General features: G+C 53.0%; 2 protein-coding genes across 5 annotated transcripts in view; both read right to left on the minus strand.

Moving 5' to 3' along the window:
* COL7A1 (collagen type VII alpha 1 chain) overlaps nucleotides 1-3,191 on the minus strand; it is a 32,206-nt gene extending 29,015 nt beyond the window's left edge. The window contains exons 1-10 of the mRNA XM_013981657.3: nucleotides 3,158-3,191; nucleotides 2,975-3,060; nucleotides 2,297-2,477; nucleotides 1,498-1,657; nucleotides 1,318-1,411; nucleotides 1,066-1,227; nucleotides 737-900; nucleotides 513-642; nucleotides 303-419; nucleotides 54-200 (exon numbers count right to left, since the gene is read on the minus strand). Of these exons, the coding sequence (XP_013837111.1) occupies nucleotides 54-200; nucleotides 303-419; nucleotides 513-642; nucleotides 737-900; nucleotides 1,066-1,227; nucleotides 1,318-1,411; nucleotides 1,498-1,657; nucleotides 2,297-2,477; nucleotides 2,975-3,059 (1,240 nt within the window). The 5' untranslated portion in view covers nucleotide 3,060; nucleotides 3,158-3,191. The remainder of the gene's footprint in view (nucleotides 1-53; nucleotides 201-302; nucleotides 420-512; nucleotides 643-736; nucleotides 901-1,065; nucleotides 1,228-1,317; nucleotides 1,412-1,497; nucleotides 1,658-2,296; nucleotides 2,478-2,974; nucleotides 3,061-3,157) is intronic.
* A 3,661-nt stretch (nucleotides 3,192-6,852) lies between these two features.
* Nucleotides 6,853-17,075, minus strand: UQCRC1 (ubiquinol-cytochrome c reductase core protein 1). Of its 4 annotated transcripts, none has more exons than XM_001926629.7 (13): nucleotides 16,989-17,075; nucleotides 16,591-16,731; nucleotides 13,553-13,639; nucleotides 12,381-12,510; nucleotides 11,975-12,173; nucleotides 11,395-11,474; nucleotides 9,503-9,618; nucleotides 9,133-9,276; nucleotides 8,834-8,994; nucleotides 8,615-8,700; nucleotides 7,900-7,988; nucleotides 7,477-7,552; nucleotides 6,853-7,040 (listed from the first exon to the last, which is right to left on the minus strand). In XM_001926629.7, exons 1-13 carry the CDS (start codon nucleotides 17,055-17,057, stop codon nucleotides 6,976-6,978), a joined length of 1,443 nt encoding a protein of 480 aa, XP_001926664.3. In that variant the 5' UTR covers nucleotides 17,058-17,075; the 3' UTR covers nucleotides 6,853-6,975. The 4 variants fall into 4 exon arrangements, with proteins under 4 accessions (XP_001926664.3, XP_084844458.1, XP_005669579.1 ...); XM_084988332.1 differs by having other exon boundaries at nucleotides 13,553-13,872; nucleotides 16,566-16,731; XM_005669522.4 differs by having other exon boundaries at nucleotides 16,591-16,734.
* Nucleotides 17,076-22,289: the final 5,214 nt, after the last annotated feature.

Here is a 22,289-nt window from a genome sequence, read left to right on the forward strand (position 1 = left end):
TATGCCTTACCCACCTGCCCACCCAGCCTGAAGAAAGCACCCAGACCTCTCACCAGTACGAGCAGTCAGGGAGGTGGCAGGCCCCAAATTCCGGCCAAATAGGGCACTCACGGTCACCTCATAGTCTGTACCAGGCTCCAGGTCATGCAGCAACACTGACCCCTGCCCAGGGCCCAGCTCCTGCTGCTGCATGGCTCCCCCTGAATGGGGGGCAAAGATGGGTCAATGGGTATGGCAGACTCAGAATCCTACCATCCTGTCTGAAGGGCAGGGACTCCCTTTGGCCCACACCTCTCACTCACCACTGAGGACCCGCCATGTCACACGGTAGCCAGTGGCACCTGGCACACTCTGCCAGGCTACCAGGAAGCTGTGGGCTGTGCTGTTCTGGATGGTCAGCTCCGGCCCCTCCAGGGCAGCTAGGGGAAGGTCCCACCAGAGATTAGTGAGTCTAGAGTGGGGAAGGGTTACTGGAATGGGAGTTGGGTGAGTGGGGTCAGAGGTTAGCTCACTGGTTCGAGCCGTCCCGCTCACGGCCTCCCCGATGCTGTTGGCATAGAGGGCAACCACTGTCACTTGGTACTCAGTCAGTGGCCGGAGACCCTGCAGCCGCACGCTGGTCTCTCCAGCTGGGACGCTTACCTGCCCAGGATCAGAGGTAGTGAGTCCCCAGCCTTCCACCTCCTCTTGCCCAGTGAGTCCCCAGCCCTCCACCTACCACTCCTGACATCCTTACCTCCCGCCGCTCGCTTGACAGTGGCTGTCCCAGCCCCGTCAGAGGTGTGTACTGGACCTTGTAGCCGGTCACAGGGCCACTGGCCGCTGTCCACTGTACTCTCAAGGATTGACTGCCTGGCTCAGACAGCACCAGGTCTCGTGGACCAGAGGTCGAGTCATCGGCTGGGAAAGGGGGCAGTCAGGCAACCAGGCAAGAGGATCAGGGGTCAGCATTTAGGGTGCAGCACTGGGGTCAAGGGTCAGGAGCACATGGAATGTTGTCAGCACTCCCAGGCTGGGGTTCGGGTCAAGGCCAGGGCAGGGCACACAGGGCAGGCAGGAACTCACGGGGCAGGGTCACAGGCACACCACCCGCAGTTGTGCACACCCTCCGGGAAACGAGAGGCAGGAGTGTCCTCAAGATGCTGAAGTCATTGACAAAGAAGAAGAAATCGCTGGTCGGCTGTGAGGCGATTCGCTTCAGCTCCTCGGGGTCGGCGTTCTTGATCCCTGAGGGGATGCTCAATCAGGATCTAGCTGCCCACATGCCCTCTGACTGGTCCCTGCCCCAACTGACCTGTCACCCCATCTGGTACTCACCCACAGCAAACAGCTTGACTCCCTGCTCCTTCAGCCTCTGGGCAGCTGCGTCCACCAGGTCCTGGGACTTCCCATCCGTGATGAGGATGCAGACCTGGGGCAGGTGCAGGGTCAAGTCACAACTGCCTCAGACACTTAACTTGGGGTCACCTTGGGAGGCATAGTGGGGTGAGAGATCACCTTGGGGACACCAGGTCGGGCCAGCTGTGGCAGGAAAACTTGGTCAGCCACATGGAGAATCGCAGCCCCTGTGCGCGTGTTGCCCCCCTTGTAGCTGAGCTCACGGATGGCACGGATCACATCACCCCCTGAGCCAAGTGTGTCCAGGCTGAACTCTGTCCTGTAGGGAGGGTGGGTGGCACAGGCTAGGGACAAGGACCTTTTCCGGCCCTGGCCTCCAGGGTGAGAGAAGTATCAGGCCCCCTGAGGTCCTCTTGGTTGTGTGATTCCCAATTTCCACCTCCGAAGCCCCCAATTCCTTAGGTGCCCCTCTGGGTCCTGCCTGTGGCTGGGCCTGGGCAGGCCTGAAGCCCTTGGGGCCCTCAGGCTCAGGGGCCAGGATTTAGTTAAATAATGGTAGGAGGAAAGACCGAGTTGTAGGGAGGTAGACCCCGGTCAGACAGGGAGGCCCTCTGCTGAGTAAGAGGCGGAAGGCATCAGGAGGCTAGAACATGGAGAGGCCAGCAGGCACCGGGCATCTCAAGCTCCTCCCTGGACCTCCTCCTATGCTCTCCGTCTCCAGATCAGAAAACACAGGCCCTGTCTTTGGCAGGACGCTAGTTGGGAGAAGTCCCAGGTATGAGGGTTTACCTAGAACATCCCTGGTTCGTTCTTAAGAGAAGGATGTCCTGGCTTGGGGGAGGGGATCCTCTGGGGTTCCCCCCAAGGCCTGGCCTAGGGTTTAGGGGGTTCTCTGCTTCTGTCTAGGGAAGGAGTCCTGGTGGGATCCCTGGATTCCCAGGTGTGGGGATCCACTTACCGTGGGTCGTCGCTGTACTGCACGGCAGCAAAGCGCACACCCTGTGCACTGGCTGCCCGGGAGAAGGGCAGCACCAGCCCCTCAAGGAAACCTCGAACTTCTCGGAAGTTGCTGCGGCCAATGGACGAGGAGCCATCGAGTAGGAACACGATGTCAGCAGAGTAAAGGCGTGTGCAGGTCACTGAGGCAGGGAAGAGGGCTCACCATTTCCTCCTGGGGCCCACCCGCCTGTTCCCCTCACTATGGTCCCCCGGGGCTGGGGAGGGGGGAGTAGGCCTCATCCGCTATGCAAACCGGCCCAGGCTGGCTTGGGCCTGGAGAGAGCCGAGGTGGAGCCCAGAGCTGACTCCCGCGGAGGACTGGTGGGGAGGGAGAGTAGCCAGCGCGGGTGTGGCTCTGGGGCTGAGGTTGGCCTCAGGGGACCAGCGCCGAGTAACATAAGGTAGGGGACCCCCCACCCCCTCCCCCCGCACAACTGGATGCAGTTTGGGAGATGTGGCGTGTGTCTCCGAGGGTTTGGGGAGTCTGGGGAAGTTAGGAGAAATGTGAGGTTAGCAGAAATGCAAGCGCGCGCGCCCGGCGCGGAGGGTAGAGGGGCGGGATCCAGGGTGAAAGCTGAGTGGAGCGCGGGTGACAAGGTGCAGTGCCCTGGATGGGGTCCTTCCCTGCCGTGCCCACCTCTCTCCCTGTGCTGGGCCCGCACTCGGGGAGCCCCTGCCAGGATCCCGGCGCAGAGAACGGCCACCAGGAGCCGCAGCCTCATCCTGGGGGAGGAAAAAGGTCAGCCAGGACCCCCGCCTCTGTCTCTCAGCTTTAGCGGGTTCGAGCCCAGCGCTCTCCCACCCCCAGTCCCGGTCTTGCCTGCCGGTCCGCTGGCTCCCGCCGCCAGCCACCCGCCGCAGACCCGCCGCCACAGCAGAGAAAAGTCCCTGATCCCAGGGGGCGGAGCAGCAGGCGGGGACCCAGGCACCCCGCCCCCACCCAGCCCGTCCCAGAGGTCGCCGCCCCTACCACCCCTCCCTGGGACGGATGGTCAGACTCCACTTAAGCCCCTCACCTCCTATAGCCTCTAGGATTCTCCAGAAGGGTCTCTGCAAATAGAGGTTGAAGGAGCCCTCTCCGACCCCATCTAGGGTCAGAGACCTTAGCTGCTTTAAGTCAAACACAGACTGGAAGTGACTCCTGGACACTGGACTTCCGATAGGTTCCTGGGGACCAGAGACACAGCAGGATGTCGGTGGGGGTAAACTGCAGCTGGAGATGACTCACAACCCCCCCCTCCACTGGGGTGCCCAGACAAGCCCTCAGGCCACTAGTCCCGCCGGCCTCTCCTGTGATTCAGCCATCCCTCTGTCTGTCTGTCGGGTGGGTCACCCCAATCCCCTCAAGGAGCAGAGCAGCCCCTAGTAAATGAGGGGCTCTGGGCTTATCCCAGGGAGAGCAAGGCATCTCTGGGCTGCATCCCAGTAATGCCCACTCCCACTTTGGAAGGGGAAGCCAGGAGAGAATCTGGGTCATGCTTATGTGTACGTGTCCATCCCAGTGTCCCGCAACCCCTACTATGCCCTGAACCAGCCCCAGGCAGATGCCATCCAGCTGTGCCTGCAGGGAGGGGTTATTCACATGTGGAGGGTGGACCACCCACAGTGACAGCTCATCTCTCAGGAATCCAGCCCCTCCTGCCTACACCCACCACTGGTGGGCCTCTCTTGCTCCAGCCAGGCCCCTCAACCTACACATCCTCATTCCAGCCCCTTAGAGTTCCCTGCTTCAACCCACTCTTCTTGAAGACACCTTTCAACCCATCATGTCCACCAGGCCCAGAGGTCTCCATGGGCCCTCCCCTCCTTCCTCACTGTCCTCAAGCTCCGCCTGTAGCATTCACCTTCGTAACTACCCTTACCCCACTCCTCTCCCCTTAACCAGGCTGACTTCCCACCCATCTCCCTCAGCTGGCTTCTATAATCATGGACCGTCCCCTCAACACACATTCAGGCCAGGAATACAATCCTGAGGCGCTTGTCTTTGTATATGTATATATATTCTTTATAGGGGGTGATACCAAGACAGAGAGCCACACCCAAGAACAGACCCCCTGCTTTTTTTCTGCTCCTCCTAGATGAATCTGGAAAGCCTGGAGAGTACACACATCTATACTCCCCACTGCCCCTGGGCCCATTCCAACACACCTGGCCTCACAGCCTCCCCTGGGGCTCCACAGGCTAATTGGGGAGAGATGGAGAAGGCACTTCTGTTAAATTTGTCTCCCTCGGATTCCTCCAGGGCCTGAAGTCTCTGGTATGGCCAGAATTGGGGACAGTGAGGACCATCCATGCTGCCTGTTTCCCTAGGTTCAGAAAGCCAGAGCTACAGGAACAGCCCCAAATTATCATTGTGATCCACGGGCTTTTTCCCAAGGTCAGGGTCTCCTCAGCCATGTCCCAGGAACATCCTACCCCCACCCCCACCTCTTGACTCTGTCCTACAGGTGAGGGCTGCAGAGAACCAGACATGCTCTTGTTATAAAGGCAGCTTCTGCCCCCCAAGGCCTTCACCTCCACTTTACAGCAAGGGTAGGTGAGAGCAGGGCAGAGTGGGCCCTACAGCATGAGCACACATCCATGTGGGGGTCCATGAGGTTGGAGGCCCAGCTGGGAGGGTGTTCAGGCAAACTTTGTCAGAACCATGAGGCCGCCCCCAAAGAAAGGAAGGGCTGCCTGCTGTGAGGGGCTCACCTAGAGTGCTGGGAGAGGCTGCTGGAGGTAGAAGCAAGGTTGAGGATGAGTGCATGTCTGGAGCTCCCAGCAGGCTCAGGAGCAGGGATCTGACCCCTGAGGCCCTGGTTCCAGCTTCCTCACAGGGACACAGCCTAAGGCCCATCCCCAGAAACCAGCTCCTTCGTATGGGGTCCCACTACCCTGGAGTCCTGTCTCTGTCCCTCCCACATTCCCCTGGACATGTCCTTCTCTGGCTTTAAGCGGTACCATGTCTCCAACTGGGGCCACTTTGAGGGACCAGCCCTACACCCCACTGTCATGGACACCTCCAAATCTCTCAGAACTATGATCAAAGCCAGGCAGGTCATCCTCCTCCAATATACTACTCTCCTGTGTCACCCCAGCCCTCCTGGTTATGCTGTCATGCTCGTGTCCCCCGAAGCCCATACCAGCTCTTCCTAGAGCTGACATCTGCTCTGCCACAGAACAGCTCACCTAGAGGTCAGACTCAATCTCAGCTGACCCCAGACTCAATCTCAGCTGACCAAGTCACTTCTCTTCCCAGTAACTCCCCACGCACCCCCACCCCCAGCATGCCCCAGAGTTAAGATCAAATTCCTTGACTAGGGATGCGAGGTCTACTAGGACCAGGTCTGCCCCAGGAGCTCAAGCACCTCATGTCCAGCACACCTGAAAGCCTTTGAGGGTCAGGCCTGGACTCAGCATAGAAATCGAGTCTCATCCTCCAGGAGCTCAAACTTGGGGTAACAGGCTTGGCATTTGCTCCCCCAGCCTGAGTGTGCTGTGTCTAAGTTACCCAAGGTGGGCCTGTCAAGGTTCTGCACTGTCCAACAGCTTTTCTCCAGTCAGCCACTCACGAAGCAGGTTGGCCTGAGTACCTCAGCCCTGGGTTCTAGTTATTTCCTAATTGACAATTTGTGGCAACAAACATGGGTGAGGGAAAAGTACTGGGGTGAAGTGTGAGGGAACCAAGGGTTGTTTTGGCTACTGCAAGGCTAGGATGCTGCGGGCCTTCTGAAGAGCCATCTTCTCAACAAACCTTGTCCCAGAACCCTGTTGGCAATTGCCAGCACCTTCCTCATAGGCAAACCAGGCCCCACCCGCCCTGGGGACCAGGGCCCAAAGGCAGCAGGGGGACTAGACAGAGAGCTTCACCACATCCTTAGGGAGATAGAGAGGAGATTGCTGGGCCAGCAGTTTAGGACTTGCCTGGGACAGACCGAGTCAAGGGAGGGGGCTCAGGCCCAACTGAGCTCAGGAATATTCTTGGAGCCTGAGTCAGCTGCAGATCGAGGCAAAGGATTCTTGCCTTGCCTGTCTAGGCAGCAGTAAGAAACCAAATGGGAACACTATGCCCCAGGCTACCTTCCTCCTCAGAATCCAGAGTAAACATATGAAGGCTTCCTCAGGGACAGTCCTTGATCTCTCCCCATCCATCTGGGGAACCAGGAACTGCCAAAGGGCAACTGCACAGGACCCACAGCAAGGGACTTCCCCCTCAAGCCCCCTGAGTTCCCAGGCTGGGAGCAAAAGGCTGGGTCTACAGTTCCCATGGGCTCCCACACCCGACTCTTGGGACAGACTAGCCAGGAGCATCCCCCACGTAGTTAAGTGGAAACAGCTGGCCCCAGCTCCCTTCAGGCATCAAAGACTTCCGGCCTCCGTGCTGCAGCCCTCACACTTGCCCCTGGCTGAGGCCACATCAGCCTGTAGGAAGGCGGAAGGATCCAGGAGATGCAGGACAGGGGGGAGAGGTCCCTGTTCCTCCATCCAGTGCCCACTGAACTCCACGCCAATGCCAAGTGAGGGACAACACAGTTCTCCAAACAAGACTTTATTGGTGGTAACGTGTAGCACAGGTTTGAAGAGCTGAGGTGGTACGTTTGTGGTGGGGGGACCACGAACCCCGGCCCCACCCTCTTGTCTGCACAGGCTTCTTGGCTAGAAGCGCAGCCAGAACATGCCGCTGCGGATCCGGTTATAATCTGGAAGCTGCTCAATGGGGCCTGTGGGGATAGGGTGGGGCGTCAGGGTGGGGTACCTGGCCTGTACAGGGACACCTGGCCCTGCGCCGCACCCCATTCAGAGTTGCCCAGAGCAGCACAAGACAGGCTTTGAGTGGAAAGAGGGAAGAGAACATTCCTCCAGGGGGTACTGAGCCTGTCCCTTCATGCTCTGGCCCTTGGAGCCCCACCCCAAACACAGAGGTGTCCGTTACCTGGTGGGTGTGGGGTATTGATGGAGGCACCTTGGCAGAGAATCAGGGAGCTGCTAGAACAGGTTTTCTGAGCAAGAACTCCCTGGCAGCCAGGTTACTGGGCAGAGCCTTTGGGGGCCTCAACTTGCTGTGCCCAGTGAAAGCTGGGGGAGGGGGAAGCAGAAGCAGAGGGGAAGCCAAGACGATGGCCTGAGGACAAAGAGCAGACCTTCTAGGCTACTCACCCAGTCCAGCCACTGCTGGACACTGGTCATAGAAGTACTTGGAGCAGACCTCACGCACCACACTGGCATCCACCTCCTGCAGGACAAAGCAGAGGGCACACTGAGTGACAGGCACCTGGGGACCAACTCAGCCAGTCAGCATTACCCAGGCACCCAAGATCTTCCACATGTACCATGGAGCTGCCCCCTCACCCCAAAGGGGAAAGGCAGCAGAGCTCTCCCGACTGTAGACTTCCACAGGCCCCACCGACCCCCACAGTACCAGTGCCTCTGCCCTGCCCTCCAATTGCACCACACTGGCAGGCGACACTGCCTGGGACACCAGGGGCACCTATCAGAACAGTCTGCACGGCCTCAACTCCCCACCCTCTGGGAGTCCCATCAGGTCAAAATGCCAGAACCTCTCCCAGGGGCCCTCGTTACCGCAATCCGGCTTTCCCACTCAGCTAGGGGGATGCGGCGCCCATAGGTCAGGAGACTGCGTCCAATGTCCTCACACACAGGAGTGGTGCCTGTGAGGGTGGAGAAAGCTCACAGGTCCACACAGTCCAATCCTGGACCACAAGGACACCCAGAACCTCCAGCTTTGGGCTGACTTGGACCCTGGTCTGGCCCTAGATCAAAACTCTTGTTAAATAAGCGTTCACTGTATTGATGGGTTGATCTGGCCCACCCGCACCTGTACTTGAAGACCCAAGCCCCTGTGGGAGGAACGGTGGCGATGTATGGTATGACCTTGAATGCTTCCCTTTCCTTTTTTTTTTGTCTTTTGTCTTTTTGTTGTTGTTGTTGTTGTTGCTATTTCTTGGGCCGCTCCCGCGGCATATGGAGGTTCCCAGGCTAGGGGATGAATCGGAGCTGTAGCCACCGGCCTACGCCAGAGCCACAGCAACTCGGGATCCGAGCCGCGTCTGCAACCTACACCACAGCTCACGGCAACGCCGGATCGTCAACCCACTGAGCAAGGGCAGGGACCGAACCCGCAACCTTATGGTTCCTAGTCGGATTCGTTAACCACTGCGCCACGACGGGAACTCCTGAATGCTTCCCTTTCCAATCTTGGTTGGCAACGGTGGCCACACTGGGACAGTCACTGCCAGTACACCTTCATCCCTTGCCACAGGGCTACAGGACTCACCATCCAGATGAGACACCAGGGCATTTCTGAGGATGTTTTTGCCCCGGACCACCTCACTCTCTGTGGCACTGGTGCACAGGCGCATCCTAAAGCAGGGGCAGGGTGGGATTCATTCTGAGGGACAGTGCATCTCTGAGTCTCCAGTCTCTAGTCTTGCTCAAAGGCCTCCCTCCCCCCACTTTCCCCCTGCCCCCATCACAGGACCACGCTGCCACTCACCACTGGCCCTGCAGGAAGAACATCATGTCATCAATGCTCATGTTGTCACAGACAAAGTGAGCGCCAAGCAAACCAGTCTCTGCGTAGCAGATGTTGAAAGTCTGGAAACTCTGGCACAGCTTTCTGGTAGCAGCAACTGAGGCCAGTGTGCTCGACATGTGCTGCCAGGGGTGAGGGTGATCAGCACCCACCCTCCTGTCTATGGCCCATGCCCAAACCCCACAGCATAAGCACCCACAGCCCAGCTCCCTCTCTTCCCTGAAGACAAGATCCGACCCCATGCCCACCCCAGCACTCACTGTGCCACCACCGTAAGTGGAGTCATAGTGGCCGATGATGGCATTGGCCACCTGGAGGGGCACATTGTCCGGGTTGGCCCAGCCGGGCCCCTCCACTGCAATGGCCACATGGGCCAAAGGGAGGGCATCGTCACGGTGGCGGATCTGAAATAATACATGGCGAGGCTAAGGGCCAGCCCGACAGCCTGAGCGACCAGCAAAGGTGCCAAGTGTGGGTGGAGAGTGCATGCAAGTGTGAACACGTGTGCCTGTGAGGCAGCAGCTGCTGGACCCCTTCCCAACTCCCAAGGCATCTCCACACTCATGAAGATAGCCATGCATACAAGGGGCCCCCAGCTGAGCACTACCCCCTGGTCACCAAGCAGCCCACCTCACTGCCGGTGAAGCGGCACGGAGTAAAAGCAGGCACAGCGTCCTCAACGTATGTCCCAGAGAGGCTGCTGAAGTGCTTCTGGGCGAGGTCCAGCAGCTGCCGGTGCTCCACCCCTGCGGAGACAGATAGCAATTACTGGCCGGCCAGGCTCCAAGGCACAGGGTAGGGGAAATTGCACACAAGTGGAGAGCCCTGTGTCCTGTTTCAGTGGGAGACACAAAAAAGAGAGACGTGATATCAGGACAAAGTGAGGGAAGAAGACCCTCCACAGACACAGACACACTGTCCCTTGGGTGGGGCAGGCACCCTAGGGTGGAACAGCTCCCATCACCTCAGCCACAAGGAAGCAGCAGCATACTGAACCTGAAAACAGGTTCCTGGAGTTCCCATCATGGCACGGTGGCTAACGAATCTGACTAAGGACCATGAGGTTGCAGGTTCAATCCCTGGCTTTGCTCAGTGGGTTAAGGATCCGGTGTTGCCGTGAGCTGTGGTGTAGGTCGCGGACATGGCTCCGATCCCACGTTGCTGTGCTGTGGCGTAGGCCAGTGGCTACAGCTCTGGTTCGACCCCTAGCCTGGGAACCTCCACATGCTGCGGGAGCAGCCCAAGAAAAGGCAAAAAGACAAAAAAACAAAAACAAACAAAAAAAACAACAGGTTCCTTTGTGACACACTCTCACCAGCTTCAAGGACAAGCCTGGTGCTTGCTGGGCATAAGGCCACCTGCTCTGCCTTGGCCCTCTAGCTCTTCCTCAAGCAGATCCTGGCTACTGCCCTGTAGGGGTTGGCCGGTGAGAGGGCTCAAAGAGCTGGGGACACTTAACAGTATCATTACAAACTCATGCCTCAGGACCCCTGCTGGTCCTCTCCTCTGCAAGGAGAGGCCTCTACTGCTCCAGCACCCTTATCGGTGGGCACTGTGGTAATAAGCAGCCTTTCCTGGGTACAGCCCTCCGGTGCCTCTGCCTTTCATTCTTTCCTTCCCTGAGCTCAGATCCGAGTGGACTCAACAGTGTGATGTGTCAGTAGCTCAAATTGCTCTTGGGCCCCAGGTTCACTGGCCCCAAAGCCATCAATCATGCTCTTCCTGCCAATCTTTCTTGACCAGCCAGGTGGGGAAGCACCCTTGACTGTGCTCCCCACCCCCCCGCCCCAGCTGTGTCCAGACCTCTATCAAGTTTCCATCTACAAAACCATCTTGAGCTCATCCACTTCCCTCCCTTGCTCCTGCCATCTCCCACCGGGTGCCTGCTACAACCCCTACCCAGGTCTGTCTGCTTCTGCTCCGACCCCCACACGGCAGCAGTGCAAGCCTCACAACACACATCAGGCCATGACACTGAGCTTCCCCTCTCAGTAGGCCCCTTACTCCCCACCTAATTAAATCCCATCATTTTTTAGGCCTCTGTTCAAATGCATCGCCCTAACCTCCAACTCAGAGTCTCCATTAAAATCCCCCTACCACTCTGTGCCTTCCTTACAAGGCACTTCCCACTGTCATCTGATGTCTGTCTGGTGTGCCCTCTGGCAAGGCCAAAAGGAACATGCCTGGGGGCTTGACTCTACCACCAGCCTACAAACCATCTCCAAGGGCCAGGTAGAGCTGAAAAAGGCCTGAAGCCTGGAAGAGCCAGCAGTTCAACTGAAGCCCGTACTAAGGAGGGGAACTGCAGCCCTGTGTGGCCAGTCCTAGTGGTGGCAGCAGAAGAGAAACCTACCCCACCTCAGAGAACATGGAAAAGAGGTCAGTCCCTCAAGGCCAGAGTGGGAACAGGACCCCTAGAGTGGAAGATCTGCTACAGTCAGAACCAGGAGACCTGGCCCTGGTACCCAAGGCTGCAGCCCATCCACTCATCACCACAGGGCTTCAAAGAGCCCTTTGCTCACCTCCAGCTGCTGCAAGCACCATTCGAGGGGCCTTGTAATGCTGGCTGACATACTCTGTCAAGTCTGCCCGAGACAGCTTCCTGCAAGACAGAGAGTCTATGGGTCAACACCAACCCCAAATCAGAGTGATATGGCTCATACACCTGTGGCTCTGGGGCCCAGAGGGCAGCCCACATTGGGCCCCCTTCACATCTGACCCCAGGACAGGTTCATAGTCCCCTCCGAGGAGGGTGTGAGCTGACACAGTGGTAGCTCTTGAGGGGCAGCAGCTAGGCTCATCCCACCAGAGGACAAGAAGCCACATGGAGAGACACCCTGCTCGCACCCTCCCCATTGGGCTGGTAGGACATGTATGGAGACATACCCTAAATCCAAGTCTGAAATTCAAGTGAAGGCTACACAGGCATTAAGAAAAAACTCACAGAGACCACATGGCAACATAGAAAATGTCTCCAGTTGTGTGAATTAGGAAAACAGAGAGCACAGGCTGTCAGCCAACTATAAACACACTTGTGTAGATGTGGCCTGGCCAGGCCAGAATGAGGGGACGAATTCTACCCCAGGCCTAGCCAACTCTCACCTGACATTCTCACTGGGCCCCTCCACGGACTGAGCTAAAGGCGTGCCCTGAAATGCCGTGGCATGCAGGTAGTCAAAGACCACGTCCCGCATAGACGAGTCATTCTCCTGCAGCTCCTGTAGGATCACATCACGCTCCTTCTCAATCTGGGAGTCTTCTAGGCTGCAGTTCTGCACAATGTCGGCCAGGAGTTCCACAGCTGGAGGCAAGTAGAACAGGTTTGGGCCACTAGAGACCGATAACAGCACAAATCCCCCAGGCCTAAAACCGCTGGTTGCTCTGTGCATGGCCATTCTCTACGGGTAACCCCATTCTTTAGCCAGGCCAGGGGCCCCTGAGTGCCTGCCCTCTGCCCCCTCCCCATTTGAAGTCCTACCCCTATCCCTGCCCCATCCTCCAAGCATACCTTTTGGCAGGTCCTTGGATAGCGCTTTGATGTAGTAAGCCGTGTGCTCCCGGGTGCTGTAGGCATTAAGATGGGCCCCCATGCTCTCCACCTCCTTCTCCAAGGCACTGCCAGGCCGATTCTTTGTTCCCTAGAACCAGACGCCAACAGGACCAATAAGGAGCCATGTGGAGAGTGGCCCAAGAAAAGAAATGGCAAAAAGAAAAAAGAAAAAAAAAAAAAAAGGAGCCACGTGGAGCCAGGCCCCCCACATCCTCACAGACTACAGTCCTAGCAAGACCACTGGTCCAAAGGGCCCAGAGTCCATGCTCACCAGGTGCTAAGCAGGGCTTGAGCTGATGGAGACCACAGCATCACAGGCCAACAGAATGGAGACACATCCAGGGGCAGGGAAAGAAGGGCATGGCCAAAGCAAGTGTATCTGAAATCCAGCACTCCCATAATGGCCTGACCTTCCCAGTACTCCCTCTCCTCTTACTGACAGTCTTGGTCAGGTAAGTTCACACCTGGGCTCAAGTGATGCCTCCCACTCTCCCTCACACCATTCATACAACTTGTGTGTGCTAGTGGCCTGTGGGACTCAAGCCTAGTCCCATGTGTGTGTGCATATGTGGCAATAGTGCTCTGAATGACACACACGTATCTGCTGAAATGGACACACACATCTGTGATGCTGGAGATGGCTCTAGCTGCCCATTCCCTCTCCATACCCAGCCATCCTGTATCTTCTTCTCCATTTTTTCATTCACTTAAGAACTCAGTTTCTACTCCACGCCAACATGAGCTGGCTTAGGGGCTATTCCTGTCCTCAAGAAAGCTCAGTACTCACCTCCAAAAACAAGAGACGCAGAGCATTTCAAAATAACTAAGTCTGTGGATTTGTTACAATGCATATGTATATCGATAACTTACATCCATGCATACACACAACATAGGCCTGCCCTCTGGGGAAGTGTAGAGGCTCCCTAGGTTTTGGCTCTGCTGGTCTTGTGCAGGGGCTCACCAGACAGATGCTCCCTCTGGAAAGACCAAGCCTATGTGGCTCCTTCCAAAAAAGCCAGCCAGATTTTTGCCCATGACCGAGGAGAGACTGACTTTTCAGACCTGCATTTTCAGGAGGGACAGCAGGAAGCCCCAGGCCCAGGGGAGATGGAGGACTTTGGGAGCCTCACCTTGAAAGCCAGATGCTCCACAAAGTAGCCTGCCCCATTATTCTTCTCATTCTCGTAACGGCTGCCCGCGTCAATCCACACACCCACCTGGACAAGAAACCACAGATAAAGGCAACAAACAGACCACCTCAGCCCTCACTTATATCCCACCCTGTGTGAGTGTGACCCAGCACAAGCCCCAGTAGGGGGCTCACAGTCCCAGGCTAGGTAAGAGCTTCTGATCAGGATCCCCTGTGTCCAGAGGAAGAGGGTCCAGCTGAAGGACGAGTCATACTGGACCACTTCTCCTTCCTGCTCTATTTCCTGACTGGTTATCAAGACTCCCAGAGATGGAGTTCCCGCTGTGGTGTGTTGGGTTAAGAATCCGACTGCAGTGTCTTAGGTCTCTGTGGAAGCATGGGTTCTATCCCTGGACCCTCTCAGTGGGTTAAAGGATCTGGTGTTGTCATAGCTGTGGCCACAGAGGAAAAGAAAAAAAAAAAAAAAAAGACTCCTGGGGAAGCTTCTAACAGTGTCATCACCATAGGAAATTCTTAAATTCAACTGCACTTTTTCACTTGATTCTTTGTTTCCTCTAGGCAAGCAACTAGTCATTTATAAACACTTTTCTCCTTCCAAAAATTATACCTTGCCTTTGTTCTGGTGATTATGTCCTTTTTTTTTTTTTTTTTTTTGGAAGCCCTGCAGAGCTCCCAGGCCAGGGATGAGATCCTTTAATCCACTGTGCTGGGCTAGGGAGGATTGAACTTGTGTCCTCGCACTGTAGAGACTCCTGGCAATTTTGACTTTTTGCCATTAAAGGAGACTACTGGCTTAGATGCTGAACCTTTTTTTTTTTTAAATCATTTTTGGCTACCCTGTGGCATATGGAGCTCACTCCGAGCCACAGTCATGACCTAAGCTGCAGCTGTGGCAACGCTGGATCCTTAAACCACTATGCCAGGCCAGAGATCAAACCTGCAATCCAGTGCTCCCAAAATGTGACCAATCCCACTGTGCCACAGTGGGAATGCCAAATGCTAAACATTTATCATGGTAAGGAAAGAGTTTTCATTCACCCTAAAAAAAAAAAAAAAAAAAAAAAAGCTTTTGGGAGTTCCCGTCATGCCTCAGTGGTTAATGAATCCGACTAGGAACCATGAGGTTGCAGGTTCGATCCCTGGCCTCGCTCAGTGGGCTAAGGATCCAGCGTTGCCGTGAGCTGTGGTGTAGGTTGCAGACGTGGCTCAGATCCCACGTCGCTGTGGCTCTGGCATAGGCCAGTGGCTACAGCTCTGACTGGACCCCTAGCCTGGGAACCTCCATATGCTGTGGGTGTGGCCCTGAAAATACAAAAAAAAAAAGGGGCCCAAGAAATGGCAAAAAGACAAAAAAAAAAAAAAAAAAAAAAAGCTTTTGCTCAGACCCAGACACCTAACATTACCAAGTCTCTCTTTGGCACCCAATAAGAGAATCTTATAATTTTCTTTCTTTTTTGGTTGTACCCATAGCATGCAGAAGTTCCTGGGCCAGGGACTGAACTCATACCACAGCAGTGACCAGAGCCACTGCAGCAATAATGCCTGATTCTTAACCTGCTTCACCACAAGAGAATACCCACATCTAACATCTTTTAAATCAAGATGCATTATTATAATCCACAGTATCCTCTGACTATAATTTAGTACTTTTTTTCTCTGGCATTAGAGCACAGTGGTACTCCTTACAATCTAGAGCACCTTAATGTCTATGAAACACAGCATTCTCTACCAAGTTCTTTTTTTTTTAGGGCTGTATCTGTGTCATACAGAAGTTCCCAGGCTAGGGGTCAAATCAGTGCTGCAGCTGCTGGCCTACGCCACAGCCATGCAACACCAGATCCTGTGACCAGGCCACCAGTCGCATCTGTGCGCTACACTACAGCTTGCAACAATGCTAGCTCCTTAACCCACTGAGCGAGGCCAGGAATCAAACCCACATCCTCATGAATATTAGGCAGGTTCTTCTTAATCCACTGAGCCACAATGGTAACTCTTTTTTCTTTTTTGCTGAGCCTGTAGCATGCAGAAATTCTCAGGCCAGGGATCAAACATAAGCTGCAGCAATGACAACACCAAATCCTTAACTGTTAGGCCACCAGGGAACTCCCTCTGCCAAGTTTTCTTAACAGGCTGTGGGGCGGCTTATACAGGTGCCATGTGATGAGGAAGTTGCCCATCACCTTCTGTTGTGTTTAGCAACAACTTACATCACAGGACAGCATTTGTTCCTGGAAAACAGCAAAAATTTACCAGTAAAACCATGTGGAGCCTGGGATGAAGAGAAGGATGGCTTCCCGAGAATCTTCTCTCCTGTGTATCTAGCCAAGATTTCAATTTTGAGTTGATTTTGAGGTTTTCTGTTTTCAGAAAACCTATCTATTTAACTGGAATCTTCTGCAATACAATTCTTTTTTTTTTTTTAGGGCTGCACCCACAGCATATAAGTTCCCAGGCTAGGGGCTGAAGTGGAGCTGCAGCTGCCAGCCTATGCCACAGGCACAGCAATGACAATGAGCCCCCATCTGTGACCTACACTGCAGCTCACCACAACACAGGATCCTTAACCTACTAAGCCAGGCCAGGGATGGAACCTCGTCCTGGTGGATAGTAGTTGGCTTCATAACCACTGAGCCACAACTCCCTGCAATACAGTTCTGGTCTAGCCAAGAGATTATGATTTGGGGCCATGAGGCTGGCGAATGTAATGTCTCTGAACTCCATCTTCCTCATTGAAGAATCATTCCTCTCATATGGGCTGCTTAAGAAAAAACTAAAAAAGAACTTGGCCTTCTGATTGGCAGGCATCCTATGCTAAATGAGTGTAGGTTATAGTGAGGATTGCCTCCCAGAAACCAAGGCGTGGCTAGGATAGAGATTGGGATAGGAGGTCAATGCAGCGATGACTGTGAGGAGTCTGACCCAAACCACAGGGCATTTGAGCCCAAGGTCACACCTCGACCTGGGAAAAGAGGCCAGGCCCAACATGGAGACACCTTCCCGAGAGCCGACTCCACTCACCGTGCAGGTAGGCTGGGAGGACTGCTCCGAGGCCACTCTCAGCCCGTTGTCCAGCTGGCTGACCTGCGTCTCTGGCACGCTCTGGAGAGCTTGGGCATAGGTGGCGGTGCCCCGCAACGCAGGAGACCTCAGCAAGGCCGGCTGCTGGAAAGGGGAGAGTGGGACTAACAAGAACTGTGCTGGGGGAACGCTTTTCAGCTCCCAAGGCCTCAGTGGGATCCCCGCCCCGGCCCCGAGGATCAGCCGTGGGGCTCACATCCCCGCCCTCGCTGTGACCTTCCCACGGCCCTGACCCCGCGACCTCCTCTTCTGCGACCCGCCGCCGCCAACAACCCGCTCCACGTCTGCGTTCCGAAGGCCCGCGACCCCATTGCTCTGCGCTCTCATTGTTATCTCACCGAGCGGCAGGTGCGCAGCAGCACTCGACTGCCGGTGCCGGCCACCCGGCAGACCGCGGAAGCCGCCATCTTCTAGCTCCAGTAGCCACTAGACCACGCCACGCATGCGTAAAGTGAACAAGGCGGCGCGCGGAGCGCAGGCGCAGTACCGCAGACTTGGCGCTCGGTCGCCCCCTGGCGACGGAGACAGGGGCGCTTCACTCGCGGCTTGCTGTCCACGGGTACCTGTGACCGTCAAACCGCTTGGCTTTCCACCGTTCGGCTCAGGTCTGTTCTCAAGATAGTCCATCTTCCCCCTTCACCCGTTGGGAGCAGAGCGCTGGATGTTCTCACAGACCGTGGGCGCCCCGGCTCCATTGAATGTTGGGAACGGTGGGGGGTAGGGGGCGCATCCGCTGCATGTTGGCGAATCGCAACCTCACGGCTAAAGCACTGGCACAGAACCTGGGACTATCAGGCTGCTACGGACAGTCATGGTTTTCTTTTTTAAAGGTATGAAGTAAAATCAACTATACGCCAGTGTAAAATAAAAATTAATAAAGGCATGAAATAAATTCAGATGGCTGACATTAAAATAATTTAACAATATTTTGCTAAGAAAGAAGGAGCAGTTTGAGAGACTAATTTGTAAAAAGGAGTCCTTGTTTGGAAAGCAAAACACACAAAACAAATGACAAATGACGTGCTTTCTCTAACAGGATACGTAGAAAAAAATCTGGAGGAACTCATTCTAAACTTTCAGCCTGGTGACTTCCAGAAAATGAACTCAGGAAGGGAAAAGAGGCTACCATTTTTATATTTCTGTATTTATTTGAATACATAATTTAAAATTTTTACGAAAAGATGTTTGTCGCTTTTGAAATAAATGCATACCTCGAAGGAGTTCCGGCTGTGGCACGAGGGGATGGGCAGCCTCTTGGGAGTGCTGGGGGTGCAGGTTAAATTCCCACCTTGCCTGGCCTGGCCTGGTCTGTGGCACAGGTTGTGCAGCACTCAGATCTGATCCCTGGCAGGGAACCCCATATAACGGCCACCAGGTGGCCAAAAAAGGAAAAAAAAAAAAAAAAGAAAAAGAAATAATAGCATACCTCCAAACTCCTTTTACAGGTATACATGATTTTTTGTGACCTTTCAAAATATCAAAGTCAAATTTTCTATTATAAAAATCAGACAAAAGATGCTTAAATATATGTTGGAGTTCCCTGGTGGCCTAGCAGTTGACCATCTGGCATTGTCACTGATGTGGTTCCAGTTCTTGCTGGAGGGAGCTGGGAGGGGAAAGGGGGGGAGGGGAGCAGGTTTCCATCCTTGGCTGGCAACTTTTGCATGTTGCTAAAGGTTCTCAGGCTAGCAATCGGAGCTGCAGCTGCAGGCCTGCACAACAGCTCACAGGCTGCAGTGGATCTTTAACCCACTGAGCAAGGCCAGGGATCGAACCTGCATCCTCATGCATGCTAGTTAGATTTGTAACCTGCTGAGCCACAAGGGGAACTCCCAGCTAAAATTATGTTATGATCTAGATATGAAAAATAAAGTGAAATAGAATCTCTAGAAGAGGTTATTTAAAACTAGTTTTTAGATCAGTTTTACATTTATGGAAAAATTGAGTAGATGGTACAGAATTTCCCATATGTACATCCAAGCATGCAGTTTCTCCTATTATTATCTTACATTATTATGATACATTTGTTACAAATAATGAACCAATATCAACACATTATTGTTAACTAAAGTTCATAGTTTATTCAGATTCTCTTGGTTTTAGTTTTCACCTAATGTCCTTTTTTTTTTTTCTTTTTCAGCCACGCCTGTGGCATATGGAAGTTCCTGGACCAAGGATCGAATCCAAGCCACAGCTGCGACCTACACCACAGTAGTGGCAACACCAGATCCGTAACCCACTGTACCAGGCTGGGAAACTAGCAACACCACAGAGACGTCAGAACATTGACCTGCACTGTCACAGCGGGAACTCCATCTCTTCACTTCTTGATCAAAACTTGCTCTCTGGTCATCTCATTCCATCTCTAGGCTTCAGAGCTGTTTATAGATACACTGGCTCCTATTATTTACCCACCATCTCCCCTGGAGAGGCAAAAGGCATGTCAAATTTAACAATGCTAAAGCTGAGCTCTTTGCTTTTGCTCCCAAAACGGTTCCTCCCATAATTGTCTTCATCTCCATAAATGACACCTCCATTTAGATCGAATCAAAAATCTAGGAGTTGGAGTTCCCGTCATGGCGCAGTGGTTAACGAATCCGACTAGGAACCATGAGGTTGTGGGTTCGGTCCCTGCCCTTGCTCAGTGGGTTGACGATCCGGCGTTGCCGTGAGCTGTGGTGTAGGTCGCAGACGCGGCTCGGATCCCGCGTTGCTGTGGCTCTGGTGTAGGCCGGTGGCTACAGCTCCGATTGGACCCCTAGCCTGGGAACCTCCATATGCCGCGAGAGCGGCCCAAGAAATAGCAAAAAGACAAAAAAAAAAAAAAAAAAAAAAAAAATCTAAGAGTCAAGGAGTTCACGTGGTGGCTTAGTGGTTAACGAATCAGACTAGGAACCATGAGGTTGCGGGTTAGATCCCTGGCCTTGCTCAGTGGGTTAAGGATCCGGCATTGCCATGAGCTGTGGTGTAGGTTGCAGATTCGGCTCAGATCCCACGTTGCTGTGGCTCTGAGGATACGGGCCGATCCCTGGCCTCACTGAGTGGGTTAAGGATCTGGTGTGGCTGTGGCTATGGGCTGTGGCATAGGATGGGAACTGCAGCTCCGATTCGAGCCCTAGCCTGGGGACTTACATATGCTGCGGGAGCAGCCCCAGAAAAAGGCAAAAAGACAAAAAAAAAACCCCTAGGAGTCATCCTTGACACCCACCCCTTCAAAATCCACACCCAATCTTTTAGCAAATCTAATAATTTCTAAATTCAGTTACCTATACCCCTCTTCCCCACCCCCACTGCTACCCTGGGGTGAGAAAGGAAGGACAGACAGTGAGACAACCAGGAAGTGTGATGCAGTAGACACCCAGGGAAGGACATGTTTCAAGAGGTTGGTTAAAAAGGAAATGTTACTAAAAGATCAAGTGCAAGAAATAGTCATTGCTATGATTTGGCCAGAATCTTTGGTGACTCATTGATCTTCTGGAATTTACTTGGCATATGGGGTGAGATGAGATCAAAATGTCCTTTTTCCCCCTGAATTGCAAAATGAATTTTGGTTGTTGCTTTTTTTTCTTTCTTCCTTCCTTTTTTTTTTTTTTTTTTTTTTTTTTAAAGCTGCACCTATGCATGCAGAAGTCCCTGGGCCTGTAACTGCAAGTTTTTTTTGTTTTTGTTTTGTTTGTTTTTTGTTTTTTTGGTCTTTTTAGGGCCGAATCCAAGGCACATAGAGGTTCCTAGGCTAGGGGTCCAATAGGAGCTGTAGCTACCAGCCTACACCACAGCCACAGCAACAGCAATATCAGATCTGAGCCACATCTGTGACCTACACCACAGCTCATGGCAACTCTGGATCCTTAACCCGCTGAGAGAGGCCAGGGATCGAACCTGTATCCTCATGGATGCTAGTCAGATTCGTTACCTCTGAGCCACGATAGGAACTCCTGTAACTGCAATTCTTTTCTTTTCTTTTTTCCTTTTTTGTCTTTTCGTCTTTTTCTAGGGCCGCACCTGCAGCATATGGAGGTTCCCAGGCCAGGGGTCTAATCAGAGCTGCAGCCGCCAGCCTACGCCAGAGCCACAGCAACAGCAGATCCAAGCCATGTCTGCGACCTAAACACAGCTCACGGCAACACCGGATCCTCGACCCACTGAGCAAGGCCAGGGATCCAACCTGCAACCTCATGGTTCCTAGTCAGAAATTCCAATGGGAACTCCTATTTATTTTTATTTTTAAACTCCCCCCCGCCTTTTTTTTGACTGTGCTCATGGCATGTAGAAGTTCCCAGGCCAGGGATCAATCCCAACCCAAGTTGTAGCAGTGACTTTATCCTTAACACACTGAGCCACAAGGGAACTCCTTGATTTTAATTTTTAAATTGTGCTAACATATCCATCACTTTTGGCAACTTAACTATCATTACATCTTAACTATTATACAATTCAGTGGTTTAATTACTTTGAAAATGTTGTGCAACCTTAACACTCTTTACTTTCAAAATCTTTTCCTCGGAGTTCCCCCTGTGGCGCAATGGGATCGGTGGTGTCTCTGCAGCACCAGGCACAGGATGAGGGGTTTGATCCCTGCAGCTATGATGTAGGTCGAAAATGGGCTCAGATTTGATCCCTGGTCTAAGCACTCCACATGCTGTGGGGCAGCCAAAAAAAAAAAAAAAAAAAAAAAAAAGCTTTTCTTCATCCCAAACAGAAACACTATACCCATTAAGCAATAAATCACCATTTTCCCCTTCCTCAAAACCCTGATAAACTTCATTCTACTTTCTATCTCTATGAACTTGCATTTTCTAGGTACCTCATATGACTGGAATCACACAGTATTTGCTAAAAGACATTAGGCCCAAATTAGAGTCACTTATGCTAAGCCCTGTGCCACCAAACTAAATCTTAAAGATTTTAGTTTTGGCTCCCAGAAATGGAATCTTAAACCAGTCCATCAGGAATCTCCTGATCTGCAGGAGTTGATCAGGTCATCTGCCTGATACACTCCTGCCATGCCCTAAAGGAAGGTAACTTTGCAGTAACCTCCCCCGCCCCTTTTTTTCTGCCTGGGCCAGGGAATGAACCCATGCCACAGCAGTGACAACATTGGATCCTTAACCACTAGGCCACCAGGGAATTCCACCAACCTGCTTTTTTTGCCTGGTATAATATCCTTGTTTCCACTCCCTTTTCCCTTTAAAAGTCTTTCATTTTTTTTACAGCTCCTCGGAGCTCTTTTCTGTTAGATTGGATGTGCTTGATTTTAATAAAATTTTGCTCAAATAACTTTACAAACTTTTAATATTACTCACCTTATCTTTCAACTTTATCCATTTGTTTGGCTTATTTCACAGAGCATGATGTTTATCTATTCATCTATTGGTAGATGTGGGCTGTTACCACTTTGTGGTTTTTGTGAATAAGCTGCAATGAACACTGGCATACAAACAGTTTTTTGAGTCCCTACTTTTATTTATTTTGGTATTTACTTAGGAGTTTGGAATTGCTGGATCATGTGGTGATTCTATTTTTACCTGTGTTCTGTAATGACTGTACCACTTTACGTTCCTGCCAGCAATGCAAACAGTTTCTAATTTCTCTACATTCTCACCAATATTTGTTATTTTCCATTTTTTTCTCATAATAGC

This window comes from Sus scrofa, chromosome 13 (genome assembly GCF_054392235.1).
Source record: "Sus scrofa isolate SSC_HxYL_T2T_F1_AM1 chromosome 13, Sscrofa_HxYL_maternal_Yorkshire_Landrace_v2.0, whole genome shotgun sequence".
Lineage (NCBI taxonomy): Eukaryota > Metazoa > Chordata > Mammalia > Artiodactyla > Suidae > Sus > Sus scrofa.